Source organism: Mytilus californianus, unplaced genomic scaffold (genome assembly GCF_021869535.1).
Source record: "Mytilus californianus isolate M0D057914Y unplaced genomic scaffold, xbMytCali1.0.p SCAF_6, whole genome shotgun sequence".
Lineage (NCBI taxonomy): Eukaryota > Metazoa > Mollusca > Bivalvia > Mytilida > Mytilidae > Mytilus > Mytilus californianus.
In genome coordinates this window covers 84068764-84092951 of record NW_026262712.1, presented here as the reverse complement: position 1 = coordinate 84092951, position 24188 = coordinate 84068764, and the positions used below count along the sequence as shown (strand labels likewise).

Below are 24188 nucleotides of genomic sequence, written 5' to 3'. Positions count from 1 at the left end.
AAGCGGAAACGAGATAAGAAAATATGGCGCTGCCCGGTGTAGGAAGTGAATAGTAAATGTAAAGCGAAACCATGTAAATAACCACATTATAAGATAGTTTGTTGTGCTGAATTCAAAATGAGGACAAAGGTATGATAGAAATTGCAATGCTCATCAAAGAATTTTGTCAGCTCTTTTGACAAAATGAGCAAATGGACATCTGCTTCTAGTCCGGAATTCAGCTGTTCAGTTTCACTAGAAAATTATACTATAAGTGACTAACAGTGAACACTTCTGTGGTGGCATTTCCCAGAATTACTTAATAGTCTTGCAAAGTCCATTGCATATTGATCAAAGCATCAGCAACAATTTATCTATTTCATCTGTTCTGCACAAATTTTTCTTTTGAATTGTCATTTACTAATATTAGTAAACAGTAAAAATAAACATATCGCCAGATCATATGTTTTCGTACATCATATGAATTCGTACTATGTATGCTTTTTTCAATGGAAATTGTGACGTCACAATGCATTCTAATTAGCATGAAAACCTATAATTCGAGGATGCAGCTAGTCCTATAATATTAGACTTCGTAGGTCCATATCGTTTGCATTCAATGTTTTTTATCGGATATTTTATTTTACTATCAATGCTGAACCACGTGATATGGACCTACGAAGTCTTATATTATAAGACTAACATGCAGCATGAGATACACTGACAATATATATTTGATCCTCCTAACAGAAGATCCTCTGGCTAATAGAGATGGACTGACTAGTCATTCTTCCGTCCTAAAATTGGTCACCTTTTAAAATCAAGCTTTTACTTAATATCTGTTGTTGATGTCATTTTTTCTTATCGCTGAGAACAGAAATAAAATTGAGTGTCTACCATTCAATTTGACTGTCATGACTGTAGGTTATCAGTAAAGGGTTTAACTCTAGGATTATTAGAGAAACATAACATACATTTGTTAATGTGGACTAAAAAATCCAAAAACTGTGATAAGATATGTATGTTACATGTTTCAAAGGGCCAATATACATCCTTTGTTTTGTTAAAATGTATGCAAGTTCTATTGATATTATTATTGTCTTTATGTATACTAAACTATAGAAAAAGACAACAGTTTATATTTTGCCAATCATGCATAGTACACCTACATGTATGTACACCAGAAAAAAGATGCCTGTAATAACTAAAGGGTGTTATTACAGCTTCTCTACATCACTTCAAAGCCTTTGCTCAGACACATATCATGCTTAATCACAATGTATTGTAATGTATTGTAAGAAATAATGATCAGAGCATGTACATGTAATGAGGTTCTGCTCAAGATTCCAAGTAATTCCCAAATGTCTCATATAATAAGTTACATGCCTGTAATAACTAAGCCTTGTTATTACAGCTAAGTTTATCCCTTAAAAGCCTTGTCTCATTGATTTACCATGGTTGATAAAAAATGTATTGATTTAATTGGAAAATTAGTTATCAAGGCTATGTATTAAGTTACTGCGCAAAGTTTAAAGAATTCCCAAGTGCCCACTAAAATTTAAAATATTTATGATTTATTTAACAAATAACAAACATATGTTGCTACAGATTAAGAAAATTTAAGGAATAAAGAGTAGACAACTCATGAAATTATCTGTAATAATATTTTCTCTAATAACCCTATAGAGTTATACCCTTGACTGGTTATGTGTTTCTGGAGCCATTGAAAAACACAAATGAATGAAAAAACACAGCATTTCGATTATTCACTGGGAAAATTGATTTAGGTTTGGTAGCTTTAATATTCCTCTTTGGTGTCTTGAAAATTAAATCAAATCAAATCAAATAATTTTATTGGTGTAAATTCCAATACAGGAATCATTCGACGCGACACAACTGATTGCATGAAATATTTCACCAAGAAGTCCACACGCGTTACCCTGGTGCTATCCAAAAATCCTGGGGAGAACACTGGAATGATACCAGCTGACATTTACAAAATACGAATACAAAAATAAACAAAAAACAAAGACAAATATATACAAAGATGTATTTTCTCAATGATGAGACGTACATGTATATTTTATAAACTACATTGCGTGGAGGTATTATACTACATGTATGTGTTATCAAGCTATTACAATAAGCGTATGTAATATAAATCGTTGTGAATGTGCTCCTTATTAGCACAATATATATATAATCATTAATAATTGTGACAATGCCTTATGAGATTGATTTATGTTTATGCTGAGATACAATGAAACAACCCTGTGGTAGATGTTATTCTTCTTTTTCTTTCATATATTGCCGACATTTAACATGTTGCATATATATTCTGGCAATTTGATTCATTATTATAGCCAGATTACACCCCTTTTGTTTTTTCAACCTTCAATAATGCAGGTTACATCAATTTTGGTTGTCACAATCAGGGAAATTTGTAAAATAGATGGATTAAAACAATCATATATAAATAACATGTAATTTTGAATGAATACTATCAAAGACACATACATTTTTTTAATTTTTTTCTCCACATATTGGTGCATATATACAGAAGTGATTATAATCTTGTTCAATAAATCTAGTTCAAGCATAATAATATATATAGGATAATTTGAAAGCTGTAGTGTATTTGTATTTTGAGTCCTTGGTTGATCAAAGTAGCCTGTGATTCATGGCTTCCTTCCTACACAATACTATCAGACTTCCTGGTGTCCGGACTCTCCACTGGTGTTGTGTTTGTGTTTTGTTGGGGATTGTTGTATATTAGTTGTATCTACTATGTTAGTGACACATCTTCATTTATCCTATAAGGAAGTAGACACAAATTGCACTGTGCCCTCCCAGCTCTTGTTTGGGTGGAGTGGTGCTTCATATAAACATACATACATTGATTAAATTTATACATAGACATGATAGATGATCTTATTTTTTTTTTTATAAATGTATAATATTTATTGCCCACATTCTCCAAAAAGTATAAATCTTTTGTCTGTAATTTTTGAAAGTTATCTCTAAAATTTAATGGACAATGCAAGAAAAGGTACATTTTAAATTTTTTTAATTTATGCTAATATTGTAGTCAAACTGAATTTATGTATAAATGGACAGAGAATTTCAGTCATGACAGTAAAATGAGGAAAACCGAGTTTCATTCTTATATTACATGTATCTATATAGATCTTGCAATTGCCTTGTAAAAGTTTGCAGAAAAAGTATATCTTGATAAGTTGAAATGTAACAGTGTATTGGAGTGTTTGCCTCTGAAATATCTATTTTTACTGTTTTTATGCAGTGTTTGGATGCTATCTCAAAAACTATAGGAGCTATGAAATGTAGGCTGTTTTAAAGCAATTACCAATAAAAAAAAAATTATTGTGTGCAATCAGCAATCCCATGAATGTTTAAGGTCCTCATCTACTTACACATTGTTCTATAAAAACATGTAAAAATGTTGCCTCAAATTTGTATACACATATTTATTGTAATGAGTCATTTGATATGTATAAATATGTCGAATCAATATTTAAAGAAATGGGGGAGGGATGATTTTAGATTATCTCACTTTGGAAATTTAATGACATCATATTGTACATTTTCATATTCATTGGAAGAGGTTAAACAGCGGCAGTTTAGGGGGTCCTTATGGAAGTTCATATATGATTAATGGCTAGAATTTTTACAAGTCCCACTCCTAATGTTTCCTTTTTCTTTAGGACCCCCTTTTTTGAAAATTCTTGATATAACTCATAAGTCAAAGAGAACCTGGAGAAGCTGACTGCAGTCACACTTAAACACACTTTTTTTATGAAGGCTATTCCAGAAAAAAATATATGGGTTGGGTTGGGTTGGGTTGGAAGGCGCTTAAATTATTTTTGTATGGGTGGGGGCAGGTCAAATTGTGTGGTTATGTATGGAAAGTAAAATAGAAAAATAAGCGCCTCCAAAACCACCACCCCCCTATATAGAAATTATTATGAAACTTTGGTAGAAGCTTCTTCATAATTAAGACATGTAAGAGAAAGCAAACTTTCTAATTTTCTTTTCTTTTTTACCTAATTTTACTGATAACATGGATAAATGGACTTAGTTTATGCAGTCAACATTACACTTTCACACTGACAGCACTAAATGCAGATGAGACACATTTCAGTTGAACCCTTATCAAATATTTAGAAGTTGGATTACTGTTTATCAAGGTTTTTACTACATCTTTCTATCATGTTCTATTATCATAATTTTGTCAATCTTGCTTATTGAAGTTGGGTGAGTTACACCATGTATAAACATGATAAATTTTCTCATTTCCTCTAGTAATTGCATATATTTATACATAACTGACATTTCTTTACTGTTTCATCTTTTTAAGAGTCTTTTTAAAGAGATAAATATACATTATACATATGAATTGAAATTCACTTCCTTTTGCAGAAAACTATTAAAGGAATGTCTTTATTTTGATTTCAGATACAAGATATTTAGAATTGTAAAGGAAAATGAAAAAGAAGAGAGAAATGCAAAAATTTTCAACATGGGAATTTTTTCTTATAGCAAACATTATCAAGTATGTCTGAATATGTGAACCCCAAAACAAGTGTTCGTCAATTGGATGCTGGTCAGATGGAAAATATTCGTAAAAAATTTGAAAATACTGCAGAAGGTACTAACCCAAGACCTCCAATTAGTCCTAAGAAAATTCCTAGACCAGTATCATCTGCCTTGTCAAATTCTAGCAATGTAAGCCCAAAGAGGACTCTCCCAAAACCTGCATTGACATCACAGAATGGGAGTAATGAAAAGGAGGAATTGAAATCAACGCGTGAACAAATTTTACATAAACGTAGACCTAGTAGTGAATCTCCAGCAATCAGTAAATTAGTTCAGAATTTCAATGAGGGTAATGCACAGTCTTCTGGAAAGTTAAAAACCGTTCATTCAGACAATGATATCGCCTCTGAAGCACTGCGACGGAATCCTGTATCAAGGTTCTCTCCAACAAGGCCAGTTTCTGTTGCAGAAAGAACAAAAAGGTTTGAAAGCATAGACAATACTGAGGATACTAATGTACCAGGTCAGTCTACAGTTTCCTCATTACGACCAACTACTATTGCTAGAACAAGATCACAACGTATCAGTTCTTCATTAGAGGGTACAGAAGATGACCATAATGTCTTTAAACGAACACCTACTGCAAAACCCAGATCTCGACCAGTTAGCTCTGAAGTGGACTCTAAGGATATGAAACCAACACCACCAGTTAAACCTCGTTCTCGACCTCCCAGTCAAGCTCAGGATGATGGTGATAATGAATATGGTGCTGTTTGGGAGTCTGGACCATCAGTTCCAACTCCTCCTCCTGTAAAACCTCCACGGACAGGTGCTCACGATGATTATATGAAACTTAAAGATTTGAACATACAAGACAAACAAATATCTCAGGAAAAATTTAAAGTGAAACATCATTATGAAACAGTTCCAGATGATTTTATTCAAAATGCACCAGTTTATAAAAAAATTAACAAATCTGAAAATGAAAATAAAGATAGTGTTTCAAAACGACCTCTTAGACCAAACAGACCCCCACCTCCCAGAGACAAACCAGATACTGTGGCAACTAGTACCCCTCAGAAATCAAATTCCTTTTGTAAGAGGGAAAAGCCAGAAATACCAAAAAGACCAGCAGGAGAAACACTCACTGGTAATGTATCACCTCTGTATGAGGAACTTGATTTAAAAAATACAAAATTTGATCTGAGTAAGATAAAACATTGGGATTTACCTGAAGATAATTTATTGGAAGGAAGTGGCAGCTTAAAAAGAAGTTTTAGTGCTGAATGTTTAAGAAGGGACAGCTTTTTTGACGATCCTATCTATGTGGATCCTATTAAGGTTAACTTCAGGGATGACACAGATTTTGATGTTTATGTTGATCCATCAGGTTATGCAATACCCTACAGACATAAAAAAAGACTTCAACAAACAGCTTCCACACCTGCGGTAAGTTTTAACTAATTTGGATTACAGCTTGACACATTGTAAATCCATCATAATTTGCTTTAACTGCTTTGATAGAATATAAATTGTAAATTATGCCTAGGCCTACTGTGAGGGGCGGTAGGAGGGGATGTTATCCCGAACTTGAAAAAATAAAGTATGCTTTCCCGGATCCCATAAAATTAATCATTAATTCCCTAGTCCCAATAGGTGTAAATCCCGAATTCCCACGAAAATAAAGGCCCAATCCAGAATTCTTGCAAAAATGAAGGTCTAATCCCGACGTCCCGAAAAAGGTTCTTCCTCCCCTAGGCCTCTACTATCCTTATTTTTGTGTACAAAAACACATGGAAAAATGCTCTTTTTTTCCAATGTTTCTTCATTTGCACTGTCATATTCTAAATCAGCATGATCAGTGTTGCTTCAAAGGTGCACTTTATATTGACATGTACATTGTAAACCAAGGCAATGCAAAATTATGCATAGATTTGGAAGGTGTATAGACTTTTATAACTTAAAGTTCTGTATTTTGGACAAACCTGTAAACCAAGAAATTTTTATTTCATTCAAATGAAAAGTTTAAGAAATAAATTTCATCACCAAAATTGCTTATTTTAGTAAAATTTGTCAGTTATTCATGTCCTATACATGCTTGGTCAAAAATGGCCATTTACTCATAGTTTTGGACCAAATTATATATGAACCAGTCAGCCTAATTAAATTCTAAAAGATGATTTACATGTAACCACAACCATGACAACGAAATCTTTGTATAAATATCTTTTTGGGTACGGATCTGGCCCTTATCTAAATATTTATCAGTCTAGCTATCATTTTTTGCCTATAAAGTTATTACAAAATGTTTTTAGCAGTTGTTAATGTACAGTAGAAAAAATCATGAGTTATCTCCTCTTTCTTTAATAAGTTGGCTTCAGCTGTAAAAATACCTATCATTTATAAAGCAAAACAATGTCACCTGTATTAGCACTCAGTTGTTATTCCAGTAATATGATATTGTTAAAAGGACTAATTTCTGTCTAACATGTCTAATTTTCAATTTCTTGTTTCATGAATTAGCTATATTTTTGTTTCAATGTTTCTGTTAAAACTAATTTGACAGGTTTTGAGAAGTTAAAACACTGAATTTGAGTGATTTTTCATTAAATTATTTTCAAATAAAAAGATTATTAAGAGAACATGCATGCTGGCAATATTCAATATATATTATAGAATGAAATTAAGAAAAACATTTTTTAGCAAAAACTTAAAGTTTCTGTGCAAGACTTTTGAAATGAATTGGTGTCAAACATACATAGAACAAGTTATCTGTAATAAAACCTTATATGATAATACAGAAATTATTCATTGTAAATCACTGATACATTGTACCAAACTTGTATAATTTTGTTATATAATCATGCATTATTTCAGAACTTTTGTCTAGACAGTTTGATTTAACATGATACTTTCATGACTTTATAAAGGCATAGCACTAGCAGACATATGTTACTATAGGTTGACAAAAAACTAGCAGATAACATGAACATTTCTTTCATAATAACAACTCCCAGATCTATTCTGTAATAACTCTATAATGGATTATGTACTTGACTGTTAATCAAAAGATCTCAAAACTTAAGCTATTTTTTGCAGTTTTGCATATCATGCAAGAAGTTGCATGCCCCCACAATGTCTAAAGCAAATATGAAAGACACACGATTCAAAAATATGAATACTTATTTCTGATAGAATATAATGAAGAAAATTTTATTTTCCAATTCAAAGGACCCAAAAAGTCACTTTATTATATATCTTTTCCTTTTAGCAATTTGTTGTAGAGTTTAGTGATTTCAATTGCAAGAAAATCCTTTTATGATTAAACTTTCAAGTAACGCATTAACTGGCTAATAAGTAGTTATTAAAAAGAAAATGAAACATTATTGATATTTTATCGATTGTTTATTCAATATACATTGTAATGTACATGTATATAATGTAAACCAACTAATTTTGATTGTGATTAATTTTGTGACTTTTGTGAATAGAAAAATTATGTTATTATAAATGAACTCCAAAATGTTAAACTTGAATCTTGACTATATAAATATGTAAAGAAAATAAGAAAATCATTTGAAAAAAACACTGCAAAGTCATCCAAAAAGGGCTGAACTCAAACTAAAATATCTGCAGAACTGTGTAGGTTAACAGTATATATGATTAGCACACAGTTCAACAATTTCATCTGATTCAATTGGTACACATATTACAGCAACCAAAGAAAAGTAAACTGTACCGTCAGTTAAGCATGGTAGGTATGGGATAATTGTTTCCGTTTAGTACTAACCTGTGACACCATTGTTTAGTTTTTTGTGAACCATTTCTGCCATTGACCAGATATATATATTATGCTTGTAAAACATTGTTTGATAGTTCTGTTATTTCTGTTAGTTTATTGTTTGTTTATTGTTTGTGTATCAACAAATTGTCCTTTAAAAAAAATTATAGCACATGTGTGTTTGCACTAACTAGCTCAGTATCTAAAAAAACATAGGTTGATAGGCAAAACTGTTTTTCAAAATCTGTTACTAATTATAAAATATTTCATTTAAAGTGCTTACCAAATAATTTTATAAAAAGCACAATCATGACAATGATGAGATTTTTTTTGGAACAGCTAACAGAAAATTTTTTCAAGGCCTCCTGAAATTTTTTCCAGCAGTTGGATCATGATTTCTGTAATCATTGGTAGCCTTTGTTTGTTTTGTGTCTTTAAGTTGCTGTCTCATTGACATACCAAAAACCTCCTCTTATTCATATAACAAAATATAAACATATATTTTTTCCAATCAATCGTTACTCATCACATTTTATAAGATATAACCTCTGCCATCTTCTCTGCACAGTAATTTTATCTAGAAATATGATTCATAATTACTCCATTGGACTTTGTTGATACACATTTTGCCAGTTTTTGAAATATCCATTGGACTTTGTTGATACACATTTTGCCAGTTTTTGACCTTGCTTATAGGGTACTGGAAATTATAGTGAAACTTTAAAATACCTTAATTGGTTGTTTTTATTATTAACATGTTTAGTTTTCTTAATTGAATTGTTTCATATTTTTCATGTCAGGGCCTTTTATAGCTGTCTATAAGGTACAAATGTATGGGTTTTTCTCATTGTTGAAGACCATATGGTTGCCTATAATTGCTTAGATCCACTTCATTTGAACTTTGGTGGATAGTTGTCTCATTGGCAAACATACCACATCTCCTTTATCATGTTTATTTTTATATTAACATGTTGTTAAAAGCATGTTTATTAATAAATAGCAACATTACTACACATTGAAGAAGTGAATTTAATTAGTATATATATTTTTCAATAGCATATTTTAGTCTAAAATTTAGTGGCAACTAACCTCTAAAGTATCATCAGCATATTTTAGTATAAAATATTCTGACAACTAACCTCTGAAGTATCTGCAATATATTTAGATTTCACCACGTCATACTGAGATATTGTTTGTTTGTGAAAAAAGGTAAAAACCTGTTGCCAAAACATGTAAAATGGGTCATACTTTGGTACAAAAACATCCAATTGTATTTTCTTGTTTTTCTATTGAATAGCAATTACGAAACTTGCTCTTTTAGTTAGACCATGTAGACAGTAGCTGAGTATTGAGTTTTTGTTAAGATTTGCACAAAAAAATGCAGGTCAACTTTTTAAACATGTATTTTTGTCAACGATAACAAAAGAGATGGGAAAGATACCATCATCTATATAGCGGAACGTGAAGTTCAAGGATAATGCTAGCTTCCCTTTCCTAAAAATCTCCTGTATGAAGAAGCTTCATATGAATTAAGGAACAATTTGGCAAGAAGAGGGGCATAGTTGATTCCCATGGGAATGCTGATAGTTTGTTGAAAAACATGTCCTCCAAACATAACAAATATGCATATATATGTTGACAATCAAGAAATCAAGCATCTTGATAACGTTTTTATTTTTGGCCATGGCTTTGTCAGTTTGTTTTCAATCTATGAGTTTGACTGTCCCTCTGGTATCTTTCGTCCCTCTTTCAGAGAATTTTTTGTTTGAATCACAGTGGGTTTTTTACAATGTACGAATTATCACTCCCTAAGACAAACTACTTGGTATCTACATTGGCCATTTTTTTATGAAACAAAGTAGAACTAATTCTTTCAGGTTCTAGTCTTCTAGTTTGGAATGGGGAATACTTGTGTGAAGGGTAGAAAAGTCATAACATTTTGAATTATACATACATTATTGAGTATAAAGTAATGTTTTTAGTTTCCAAGTGTCTGCCAAATGAATTGTACCCTTCATCATGTTTTATGTATTTTATTTTTGGTCAACATTTCTTGCAACACTCATGGGTCATGATACTGCATCATTGACTTGAAGTACATACGTTTTGTAATGTACATTTAAGTCAGATTTTGAATATATACTTAAACTCAAGCAGCTAAGTCCAATTTTTCATCAGAATTCTGCAAAATGTGGTAAAAGCATCAAACTTGTTATATAAGCTCCTAGCACCATTCTAAGCAAAATAAGATATGGAGCCAACCTGAAAAAAATCAACATCCGGTTTTTTCCAAGATGGTGGACAAAATTGCAAAAATTCTAAACTAAATATCAAAGAAACCGTTCACAAGGTGGTAAAACAATGAAACTTTATATATTATCTCTTTAGACCCTTATTAACAAATAAAGATATGAAACCAATATGAAAAAACTATGAACTTCCGTTTTTTCCAAGATGGCGGCCGAAATAACAAAAATGTTAAAACAAGTCAAAAGGAAGTTGCAATATATACCAAAAAAATATATCAGATGAGTACAATTGAAAGTAATATATATACAGTAGCTGTTATATGCAATAACACGTTCATTCATCTTGTTTGTGTCGGTAAGGCCTATACTCTGCAGTCCATCAGGCACAATCTCCACCACACTTGCCTAAAGCTGTATTCGGAAGGGCGGATTTGAAACCCTTGCATTGTCCTCGACAACCTTTCTTGCATCCACAGTGAACAAGCTCCTGTAGTGAAGGGGTTGACTCTGCCAATATTGTCCAGAACAGGTTCTTACATACCGTTGTCTTGCTTTTTCCAACCATACAAGTCTGGGGATGGAAGAACAGGCTGTAAAAGCAAACACTGTATCCAAATCAATCCAGCTAGGTACACAGAACGTTTGGCATGGTGGAAAAGTGCCTCTCGTTTTGATGGTAGAGACTCGATTGATCTACCTTTACCTTTATGTACAAAGAGCATTTTTCTAGCTTCATTTACACTGTTGTATTCACTTATCTGATGGTACAAAAGAACAATATATCGCTCCAGCAATGGTAGAATTGAATCACTGCATATTGTCCTTGGTTGGTCTGCCATCTGTCTAAAAGCAGCTGACACCTCAGGGAAAGTATTCCATGTATCCCATGCTGTTTCTTTCCTCGTCCTGCAAATGAAGATACAATGTCGCAACCTGTAAAGGCGTGGAATATTGGTAACAGCCTATATTTAAGAGAACCCAAAGATTGTGCAATATCATGAATAGGAATGTAACGGAAATGTTTCCCGGTTGCAAATGTTATCCATATCTCATCAGCCTCTGTGTCCTTAAATACAGATATAGCGATCACAATTACGTCTGTATCCACAGTTTTAATGCTGACCTTTTTTAAACCATCCCTAAATGCATCTGCAAAGTGAAGCATAACTCTCGTAACAGTTTCTTCGTGTTTGCACGGTTTTAGTTTTGACTTGTCTATGTGTGCTTGGTTTGAAATCACATTCTCTCTAACTGTACAGATAACTTTCTTTTCAGTATTTGCTGCTTCTGCCAACCTTTTTCGATAGAAACTGAAACAGCTCCCTTTTATTCTCATCAACCCGTAGAAAGCAATTGCCAGTTCTTAGGGATATTTGTTTGAACCTGAACTCGCCTTCAAATTCCCTTCCCTCTTTTTTCTCTGATTGCACTTTTGAGGCTGTTTTCTACATATGTGTCCCATACTACATCAACGCGTCCAACATCTCTATTTCGGTTTACTATGTAGTGAAGAACACTTATACCGCATAATCATGAAATGATATGCTGCACCAGGCTTGAGCATATTGACTACTGCTGCACTGTCAATTATTGTTGCATTCACTTGAGGGTTAACTATTGTTTTAGATATTAACGGCTCAAGACATTAACGGCTCAAGACATTTTCTTGATAGATCTGACTTATCACACTGACCTATGGTCTCATTTTGACTCATGATGGCGGATTCTTCTGGTTACGGCGAAGATAAACTCTTCAGTTTGTTTGGAGGTCTTCATATCGAGATGGCCATTTTAAAAAACTATTGGCGATAGGCTGGAAGCGTCAGGTTGGACCAATGCTATTTCTTTTATGCGGTAAAAGTGTTTGTTCCCTACATAGTAAACCGAAATAGCGATGTTGGATGCGTTGATGTAGTATGGGACACATATGTAGTAAACAGCGTCAAAAGTGCAACCAGAGAAAAGAGAGGGAAGGGAATTCGAAGGCGAGTTCAAGCTCAAACAAATATCCCTTAGAATTGGCATGACTTTCTACGGGTTGATGAGAATAAAAGGGAGCTGTTTCAGTTTCTATCGGAAAAGTTGGCAGAAGTAGCAAATACTGAAAAGAACGTTATCTGTACAGTTTGAGAGAATGGGATTTCAAATCAGGAACACAAAGACAAGTCAAAACTGCTATCGTGCAAACACGAAGAAGCAGATATGATAGTTATGATTCACGTTGCAGATGCAGTCAGGGATGGTTTAAAAAAGGTCAGCATTAAAACTGTGGATACAGACGTAATTGTGATCGCTATATCTGTATTTAAGGACACAGAAGCTGATGAGATATGGATAACATTTGCAACCGGAAAACATTTCCGTTACATTCCTATTCATGATATTGCACAATCTTTGGGTCCTCTTGAATCCATGCTTTTACCAATATTCAACGCCTTTACAGGTTGTGACACTGTATCTTCATTTGCATGCAGGACGAGGAAAGAAAACAGCAATGGATACATGGAATACTTTCCCCGAGGTATCAGCTGCTTTTTGACAGATGGCAGACCAACCACGGACAATATGCAGTGATTCAATTCTACCATTGCTGGAGCGATATATTGTTCTTTTGTACCATCGGACAAGTGAATACAACAGTGTAAATGAAGCTAGAAAAGTACTCTTTGCACATAAAGGTAGATCAATCGAGTCTGTACCACAAGAGGCACTTTACCAACATACCAAACGTTCTGTGTACCAAGCTGGATTGATTTGGTTACAGTGTTTGCTTTTACAGCCTGTTCTTCCATCCCCAGACTTGTATAGTTGGAAAATGCAAGACAACGGCATGTAAGAACCCGTTCTGGACAATATTGACAGAGGCAACCTCTTCACTACAGGTACTTGTTCACTGTGGATGCAAGAAAGGTTTTCGAGGACAATGCAAGGGTTTCAAATCCGCCCTTCCGAATACAGCTTTAGGCAAGTGTGGTGGAGATTGAGCCTGATGGACTGCAGAGTATAGGGCTTACCGACACAAACAAGATGAATGAACGTGTTATTGCATATAACAGCTACTGTATATATATTACTTTCAATTGTTCTCATCTGATATATTTTTTTGGTAAATATTACAACGTCCTATTGACTTGTTTTATTTTTATTTTTTTTGTTATTTCAGCCGCCATCTTGGAAAAAAACCGGAAATTGATAGTTTTTCATATTGGTTTCATATCTTTTTTTGTTGAGAAGGGTCTAAAGAGATAATATATAAAGTTTCATTGTTTTACCACCTTGTGTTCGGTTTCTTTGATATCTAGCTTAGAATTTTTGCAATTTGGCCGCCATCTTGGAAAAAACTGGAAGTTGATTTTTTTCAGGTTGGCTCCATATCTTATTTTGCTTAGAATGGTGCTAGGAGCTTATATACCAAGTTTCATGCTTTTACCACATTGTGCAGGGTTTTTCTGATATTTCCTGGACTATTTTACATTTACAGAAACTAAAATCATGAAATGAAAATAATAACAGAAATTTTATGTGGACTTTGTTTAAAATCATAGAAAATAAACATTTGGTGCAGCTTATATAAAAACAGTAACACATTAGGTCAATTTGTTATGAAAAAGGTACGAAAAAAAAACATTGTTATGCATTACAATGATGAGAAAATATGCTTGGATGATTATCCATGCAATGTGAGAAAAGGGATGTTTAGATTTATGCCAATAATATCTATTTAATTTTCTTTGATTTATTTACAGGAAGCCAGACCTATAAGTCAAGCAGTGAAATGCAAGCTGGGAAACCTGAGGAAGAGAATATTCAGTCAAGACACTCATCATTTAACTAAAGATAGAAAAGAATTTGACATTTCAAAGAATAAGAAGAAACTCCAAAGTGTATGTAAAATTTGCTGATGTCGTTATAATGACATCATTAATAGATTCTGAAACATTTATTTATTAGTTTGTGACTTAATTAGACCATGTAGACTATGCATATGTTATAAAGGTAAAAATTCATTTATGAGAGTGTTAAGTCTAATTGAGCATGTTGAGATCAAAAACACAAACTAAATTTGTACCTTAAAATATTCAGTATATGTTTTCATACAGATTGCATAAAAGAAGTGTTATTGCAATTATTTAAATATTCTAAATGAAGTAAGACAATTATAGGAAGCACAGTCACATGGTATTAGCAGGAACATATATATTAACAAGACTTGACACTACCTAATTAAAGCCGATTTTATCGTCATGTCATAGTTAATAAATGACACAATACAGAAAAGGATATGTGTATAATATGTACTCGCTATTCCCAATATAACCGAATGATGACACGTTATTTTTGTTTATATCAATGTTAGATATACTGTTCCCAGGTAGTAGTATAGGAAAAAAAAAAACCAATGTATAATGAATACATTGGGTCTCTGATCTACCCAAGATTGCATTAGTGATGGAGGGTAGTTGGGAAAACCAATGTATAAGTAATGAATAATGATTATTGTCTCCAGTCATTGTAAGTGTTTCAAGCAAAAATCTACCAGATGTACTTACATCTTTATGCTCTATTTTTGTTAAGCCACAGGTTGTTACAACATTACCTAAATACTTTTCATGCATTTAGAAATGGGAAGGACAGCCTTTTTATCGAAGGTCCCAAGATAATAATTTTGACAAATTATCTGAATTGTTTTAATTATATTATTTATTATGATTGCTACTTGTATGGAAAAATTACGTGTCATTGAGTTATTATTTTGTATGGTTTGATTGATGAAATGATAAAGCTTCTAGGTAAATTTATTCGTAGAAGTGTTTAAAGCAAAAACACAAACTGAAAAGATGTGCAGTAATAAGTATCTTCTGTTTTCTGTCTGACAAAATTAAAAAAAGAGACATAAGACTCCAAATGGACAATCAGAGATTATAAGTCAAGGAAAAACAGACAATACCATGGCAAAAATACAAAAATATGACAAACAACAGGCCACAAAACACAACATCTCAGGTGAGTTGGAAGGGTTAGTAGATGATGATTATTTAGTGACATGTTTTGTGGTGAGAAACAATGCAAGGTTATTATTAACATCAAATCTACATTAGTCTGTATCAATATTTGAAAGAAAAATGTATTGAATTTGTTTTTGCAGGTTAAAATGAAGATCAATATAGCTTTTGCAATAATGAGGAAAGCGAAGAAAACAGAAAATGAAGACCAAGAAGGAACCCAGAGTGCTGATTTAGGTTCTTGTAAGTCACTATATATATGAATAGAAATACATCTTTACTTAACGACAATGAGGTAGAAATCTAACAACACAAGTTTACAAAAAAAAAATCCCAGAGTAAACATATGCATTTAAATATAAGACATGTGCCAACAAGGGATGGCAATCTCTAAATCTTTATATCTAAAGTATACACATGCAGTGATTAAATAAAAAAGAAATGACCAAAGATTTGAAATCAACACTGACTTAAAAAGCAGAGATACCCACTGACAAGATTCCTTACTTATTACAGGAACAAGTGTGTGGTTACTAGTTCTGATTGGTGACAGAACAATTATACATTTAAAAAAAAACACAGAAAAAGTGTGTAAGGTGAAGTGAATAAACTTCTCAAAAGAATTATTTTAGATTCCACATGAATAGTTCTTGTTAGAAGTCACCAGAGAAATAAGGAATTTAGGGGTAACTGTTTTATTCTTTCTGAGATACAAGCCATTGGGAATTTATATAGGATGATACAACAAAGATATGAATTATTTATAGGGAAAACCAAGAAAAATCAGCAGATATATTTACCTTATCAGCATTTTCTTATTAACTAGTCCTACAAATTTATTTGAAAATTTTATATAAAATTGATAAATAAATATATGAAAATTTAAAGGTGCTTGTTTTCAAGGTATATCTGGTTTGAATTCTAAAGGAAAATGGTAATTTTGTTAGTCTTTTATTTCATATATAGAATTACTTTACATATAACACTGTTGTTCCAAAGCATATAATAAGTGTGAATTTGCATATGCCAAACTGCTAGTGATGGAATTAAATTTTGAATCTATGTACTTTAATAAAACACTTCAATTCGCTTTTAAATAGCAATGAAATGACAGTAAATTCAGTAAAGTGCCACAATAACACACAACTTTGCTATTTGACTCATGCATGTTTAAAAATTATATAGAGCACAACCATTGCCCAAAAAGAAATTTACGGAAGTAGTATATTTTTAACCTAGCTATTCACTGCTATTATTGGGCAGTGCTTGTGCTCTATGTTAAATTATCAAAATATTCCTACATTATGCCAAGTTAACAAAAAACACCTCTTGATAATCATGATAATGTCACTTTAATGCATCCCAGAGAGAGTGTACCTTCTATAAGCTTATATTCACATTTTCTATAGGCCTTTTCATGAAGTTTGAAAACATTTTGATTAATAATTATCTTACATTTTATATTTTTTCCAGTGAACATGGTGAATTTGCATGAAAATTTCAGTATAATTTTTAATAATTTTGATTTAATTACTTTTTGGAAAAGAGCCACATTACCTAAATACTTAATGTTAGAATGGGAAAATTACAATGGGGAAAGCATCTAAATTTACAGGAATTGTTTACTGCAAACCAACTTATTTTCTTAAATACTTTTATTTTTGTGTTTAGCTTTTTCCAGCAGATTTTTTTATTTGATTGGGATGAAAAGAGATGTTGGATATATGACATTGCAATAGTAACCAAAAGACATTTAGAGGTCAAAATACAGTCTTCAAAAACAGACAGTTGTCTATATAATAAGTCAATCTCTAAATCACACCATGTAATGTTTAATTATAAGAATAGTTTAAAGTTCAACATCTTCAGGAGGATTTATATTTGTAATATTTGTATTAATTTTGACTCACAAAAATTGTTTAAATAAATCTCTAGCAAATATTAGTAGGTTTAACAATATTTTTATACTTGATGGGGATTTGAGGATATTTTAGAAAAGAATATTTAAATTTACATCAAATTATAATTTCAGTGGAGTCTGACAGTTTGGTTGATGAAAAGGAAATTGAAAAAAGGAAAGATTATTGTAGTGTTGTTAGGAGGAATACAGTTAGTATATACACATTTGTATCACACACAGAAAGAGAGCATAGATAATGCTTATGACTTGTGGCAATAAAGACGCTTAAAATTGTCATCTTAAATATTCATGCAGTTAATTGTACAGAACATGAAAATTATGCTGTCTTTTGTTTTATTGATTTTTTTGTTGGTGTTCAGATGCACAGATGCAAGTACATCATTTAGAAAATTGTCTATTATGACGGAAGACTTGAAATTAATGACGGAAGACTTGAAATTAGAAAAATAAACAAACTAAACTGAGATTTCAACAGAGCAGGAACTAATTCAAACACAACATCATAGAAAACATACACCATGTTCAAATATTTCATAGGGAGGAATGTTTGTGTCATCATGAAAAGTTAAAAGAGATAGTTTCACTATAATCTCAAACACAGAAGTTAACAAGTATGAAAGTCATGCTTTCTGAACAATAAAGAACTCAAGAAACAATCTCAAAAGGATCTGTTGTTGACCTGTTTAAAAGCTACGTTTATTACCATCTCAATGCAGTTCTTAATTCTGCTTCCTGTCAGAATTATTCAGTATCATATGTAATTTACAAATCAGGGATTCCTCATTGTATGAAGTTTAAGTTTGTTTTGGTTGAGAACAGACATGTTCCTTCAAAATACCTCTGTATCATGAATGTTGATCTAAGTAAAACAACTGTAAAACTAATAACATTTTGGGTAATCAAAATAATGTGTTGATTACAGGCAAAGAAGAGAAAAGACAACAAACAAGCCCAGTCAGTAGCCTATCCTCAGTTGTTTGACTTTGCATTGATCGTCGGTCTTGAGCCGGTCTCTGAAGAAGGTGGATACAGGCCGTATATTATATACAAATTTCCTGAACAGGTATAAATACTACAATTCTGTTTTTAAAGATTTTCTTTAATGAACTGCTTACTGTCTAAAGTCAAAGATTGTAACTGACCTTTTATTTATTGCAAAGTTTATTTAAGCAAGGAAAAGTTTTCATCATATTGGTATCAAAAGCAATAATCAAGTGTTATGAAACTTTATAGTGTAGGAATGAAATTATACTCCTAGGCCTAAAACGAGCTGTGTGCCTTCTGCTTAATAACAATTATGGTTGATAGTTAATAATAAAAAAAGTCATATAGATATGTAAAGTCAAGGATCTTGAATTTCATATTGCTTATTATTTGGGGCTACATTTTGTGAAAATCAATCGTGTGTTTGAATCATAAATTTGAAAGAACTTTGTTGTCTGGTTGTGGTGATGGTTTCCATTTTATATGTGACATCATCATCTTGTGTTTACATTGTTGAACATATTTGATAAAAAAAAAAACTCTTTCAGTGAATGTTTTGTTTAATTTACATAGTGTGTAGCTGTAGCCCAAATTGACTACTAATATTAGTTAATATTTTAACTGGATATAAATTGTAGTAAACTTAAACCTTTCATATTGACAAATGCTCACCGTGTTATTTCTTTCAAACTTTATGAAAAAAATAGCAATAAGCATTCAAGGTAAAACTGTATTATTAGTTAATATTCTAGGACAACAAAGATTTTATACATGTACGTGCAGGGAATATAATATATGTACAAATGATAATACATAAAGGTAGATTTATTACCTCGTGAAACAATAGATATTATATGAATGGAAATAATTCCAAAATAGAGACATTTTGACCCCAAAATATAATTTCTGCTCAGGATTGGTACCAAAAATAGACAGTAGGATGGGAAAGGAGAAAAACTTTCAGTATTATTTTGGATCTTTATCCTTTTTAAAGTCATTATTGCTTATCATATTTCTTTTATTTTGTTAAATAAGTTTGGGAATCAATCAAATTTTCCTTCTTTAAAGTTTTTATTTTATTAAGAAGTGAGAATTAATTTTTAATACATTTAGTTATTAATATTTGAAGAAATGGTTGTAGAGATTACCAAGGAAAAAAATGAGAGATGGTTTGAATAATAGCAACTTTTTTTAAACATGTATTCTTTTACATTTTTTTATTCTTACTACTGAAAGAGGAACATCAAAATAACTAAAAATGGTCAATTGATATTCTGTTCTTGTGGGGTAAGTCAAATTATGTTCTTGTTGGGTAAGTCAAATTACGTGCATGTTGTTCATTGGATTTCTAAGTTATCAACAAATCTGAGCACCTGTAGTGTTATTCCTATCACACAGCTACCTGATCATGAAAAGCATCTAGAAAAATCACTGATCAGAGTTAAATTCAAATGACACTAATGTGGATTTCATGCATGTGTGTAAAACATATGTTAAACATATTTGTCAGTTTGTTATTTTACATATTTGTTGTTTCAAATTGTTATGATTGTCATTGTTGATGGTCTTTTGTAAGTATTGAATGCATAGTTGTAATTGTATATGTACAATTTGTGATTTATCTCTCAATTGAACATTTTACCATTCAGACATGAGAAATACAGTCATAGATGTAAAACATAACCTTTTGCTGTTTGCAAAAATTGTTTCATGATTATCTGCTTGTATTATGATCGAAAAGTAATATTCAAATTACAGATAATTTTACAGTTCATTTTGATGTCCACTCTATGGTCCATGTCATAGCAATATTGATTTCTTCAGATAAAAAAAGACAACTGACTGGCATGAGTGAATAATAATTATTGTACAATAAAAACAATATATTAAGCTCAATATCAGAAAATCTTTTAAAACAAATTATTTCCTACTAAACCAGGGGTGTGGAAATATTTGTTGTAACCACTTGTCCCCGGGCAAGTGAAATTGTAAATTTTACATGTCCGGAAGAAAAGTTACTTGCACTGATTTCTTAATGAATTTTGGAATGAAGAAAATGTATTTTACTGTAAATGTGTTTGTTTCTAAAACAGTTTTGAAACACAATGAAAATGCTATTCGTTGTCTTTGTTTGTATATTAGAATTATAAAAAAGATTAGTAGAGTGTACACCAAGCTCAAAATTTATAATGACATTTCCGGTGTATAGTTGCTATAACCTGATCGACAATCCTGGATCAATGGGAAAAAAAATGAAACCCGGGTGCGCATATTTATTTTATGTTGATTGATAATCGATCTATTTCTTGATCATTGAAGTTTTTTTTACTTAAACATGTTGCTTTCGTCTTGTTATTTGATATTTTTTCTACTTTGATGAATAAATTTTGAGGACTTTTCTTTATAGTTATATAAATTAAAATTGTCAAGCAAAATCTTTTTTACTTGTCCAAGGGCAACAAAGACACAAAAAATTGCTTGTCCGCTCTGTCAAATGTATGAGTCGGGCGAGCCAGGCATAGCATTTCCACACCCCTGTAAATACATTGAAATAGTAAAAAAGAGCTTGACAAATTCACTTTTATTTTTACTATTTCTTAAGCTCATACAGTTGAATTGATATTTTCTAGAAATGTATATATATTGTAAATATATTTTTTTAAGCTATTATGTTAACTGCAGAGTGTAAACACTGAAGATCTGTAGATAAAGAAATGTTCTGAATGTTGAAATCTACCCACTGTCTATTTACACTATAACTGTCAGGAGACTTCTTATAGGAGTTATTTCCCTTAATTGATAATATCGACTTTTTTTTTCTTTTTTGCCTATTATCTTAAGAACAATAATTGATAAAAACTTTTGATAGCAAATATTATCAGCAAGAGAAGACTTATATATATAGGAGTTATTGCCCTTGAATGACAATTTTTACCCAATTTTTGTATTTTGGCAAACAGTTTTGATAGAGAGACAGTGAAAACAAAAAAAATATCAGCAATAATAGACCAACAAAGACATGAAAGAAGGCATCCTGTTTATAATTATATTGTTTTCAATGTTGAAAATGCACATAGATCAAGGTGAGCTCGCCTGCAGGCTCTTTAGGGCCTCTAGTTTAATATTTCATCTTGACAAAAGAAGATTGCAAAAAGTACATCTTATATATGTCTTCATCAGTTTATTTTTACAAATGACAAAATTACAAGCCCAAATATAATTTGGATATTTCCATTATTTAAACATAGCCTACACATATAGTGTAACAAAAGCAAAATTTGTTTCAATTTAGTGTGATAGGATATGTTTACTTTATTGACTTTGTTTGAATTCCTAACTGAGTGCTTCATCTATTTGATTTATATATATAGGATTGACTACATGATTTTAGTAGATATACCCCAGTATTTAGGGGAACATTATTTTTGACTTTAAATGATTTCAGCCTGCAGGAGAAGGAGAGGTAAACTTAGATTATTTTTTTGTTAAATCAGCATAATACCTGCATCCATATAAATCCTTATTTACTCAGGAAATATAGATAAACATGAGGTTATCTCCCTTATTTATATCTGTATTGATGACATATTTTTGCATTTATGGTGAAAGAATAACCAACTTGCATGACAATGGGAACTGATTAATATTTTTTATCGCTGTTAAAATTTTATTTTTTGTTTCTGTTATTCCATACAAAAGGAATTTTACTAAGATTCCTTCATTGTATGTTATAAATGGCCATTTAATGTTAACTTCTGTAATGATCAAACCCCTATGTAGGCTGAGCAGTTAAGAAGGTAGTAGAATTGTAGCCTGACATAAAAAAAGTTGCAGACTCAAGTCCTAAATAACCAGTAAAATAATATATACATCAGCTACATGAGCCTTACATGTTTCATTTAACCAGTAAGTTTAGCCTGTTTCACATTGTTTTTATTGAAAACATGAAGATCATTGGATACCTTATTATAATGATTTAATGATCAAATATGCATGTTAAGAAAAAGGTCAACTTTAAACCTTGGTAATGGCACAATTAAATTTAGTTTTGCATGATAAAAACCTTTGCATATGATTCAAGAATGAGGCTACTAATTTTTCAGATCTGACTAATTAACCTGTTAATTGCCAGGTACAAAAAAAAGGAATGAAAAATTTTAAGTATTATGTGTAAGAGTAAAGGGTCACTTTTTTGTTTCACCATTTACAATATTATATTAATAAATGCAATGACAAGTGTATATAGAATCAGCATTCTAGATTTGTATTGAACATGTAAGTAATTGAAGTGTTTAAATTGCTAGAATATCAAGCATGGTATTGTATTTAAAAAATATAGAAAAAATAGTACTTTTGTTAGTATCAGGAATATTTATTCATGTATCATACAATATGCAATATTATTCTAAATGAGATAGACTTTTTGGCTTTATTTTCAACTCACCTGGCAAATAAAGCCAGATGAGATGGAATCACTTGGCATCTTTGGTCCACGTGGACACTTTTAAAACATTTTCTATTTGAAAACTATTATGAAGCTACTGGACCAATTTAAACAAAACTGTCAACCTTTAAGATGTCACATCAGATGCTCCTGCAAACCTGCCAACAAGGAAGCTATTACTGAAACTAAAACATAAATAAGGAAGAATCAATATTTGAACCATCAGATATAAAACTCTGATAGGGTCAAGGAATTTAGAATTATTTTATCTAATGCTTAGGAATTTTGCTGTCAAATTTCGCCTTACTTTGCAAATCTGGCATAACTTTGCTCAATTAATTTTGAAAAAACCCATCTGAATTCTGAAACTTCTAACCCATAATGAGATTGCCCTTAGATGGTACCTCTTGAAAAATACATTGTCTCTGATTTGTCTGTCTTCAACATGTTCAACGAAAAAGTACAATTGTGAATTCAGGAAAAAAAATTCTTAAACAATAATTTTTTATGCAAATTGAGGTTCAGCATTTGAACAGTAGCAAGAAATGGGATTGTCTTGCATATTGCATAGGATTATTTTATAAAAACCTGAAAAATTCTATTTACTGAGGTTGAGGATAGATCTTCATTTATTTAAGTTGTGAAAATAAAATTGAGAATGGAAATGGGGAATGTGTCAAAGAGACAACAACCCAACCATAGAGCAGACAACAGCCGAAGGCCACCAATGGGTCTTCAATGCAGCGAGAAACTCCCACACCCGGAGGCGTCCTTCAGCTATGAAAATATGAATAACAGCTGAAGATACAGTATGACAAATTTTCGCCAAAGTCAAATATTGAAAACAACAATCAGACAGTACAATGATAGTTCTTTTTTTTTTTTAAATAAAAGGACTTATCAATTTTGTTTACATTTAATTCCAGATAGAGAGTAATATCTCCATTCCACAGTTCTGTTTTCCTGATGCATTAGAATTTGATGTAAAAACAGCTTCTCCTGCAGCACCAAGGTTTGTCTCATTATTTTAATGGGATATTTGACTTAGTAATAGTATTAAGTAACCAATACTATTACATATATCAAGTACATAGTTTATAGTGATATAGACTGCCTCAGTGATTAAGTGGTAGCATGCTTGCCTGGAGTGAGGAGATGCTAAATTCCATCCCTGGCCAGGCCAAACCAAAGACTTGAAAATTGGTTATTTGCTGCTTCTGTGCTAAACATGTGGCACAAGAGCAAAGATAGGTCAGCTTGACATCAGAATTAT

The 24188-nt window shown here is 31.6% G+C and overlaps 1 protein-coding gene across 3 annotated transcripts in view; it reads left to right on the top strand.

Annotated features, from left to right (window-relative positions):
• Nucleotides 1–10: 10 nt before the first annotated feature.
• The window catches only part of LOC127705059 (DENN domain-containing protein 2C-like), a 43730-nt gene continuing 19552 nt past the window's right edge, over nt 11–24188 (top strand). The window contains exons 1-9 of one of the 3 annotated variants that reach the window (XM_052209330.1): nt 11–129; nt 4453–5982; nt 8249–8287; nt 14310–14447; nt 15710–15809; nt 17599–17675; nt 18410–18550; nt 21917–21934; nt 23842–23927. In XM_052209330.1, the coding sequence (XP_052065290.1) occupies nt 4552–5982; nt 8249–8287; nt 14310–14447; nt 15710–15809; nt 17599–17675; nt 18410–18550; nt 21917–21934; nt 23842–23927 (2030 nt within the window). In that variant the 5' untranslated portion in view covers nt 11–129; nt 4453–4551. The remainder of the gene's footprint in view (nt 130–4452; nt 5983–8248; nt 8288–14309; nt 14448–15709; nt 15810–17598; nt 17676–18409; nt 18551–21916; nt 21935–23841; nt 23928–24188) is intronic. The other 2 variants (XM_052209332.1, XM_052209331.1) reach the window with 2 other exon arrangements.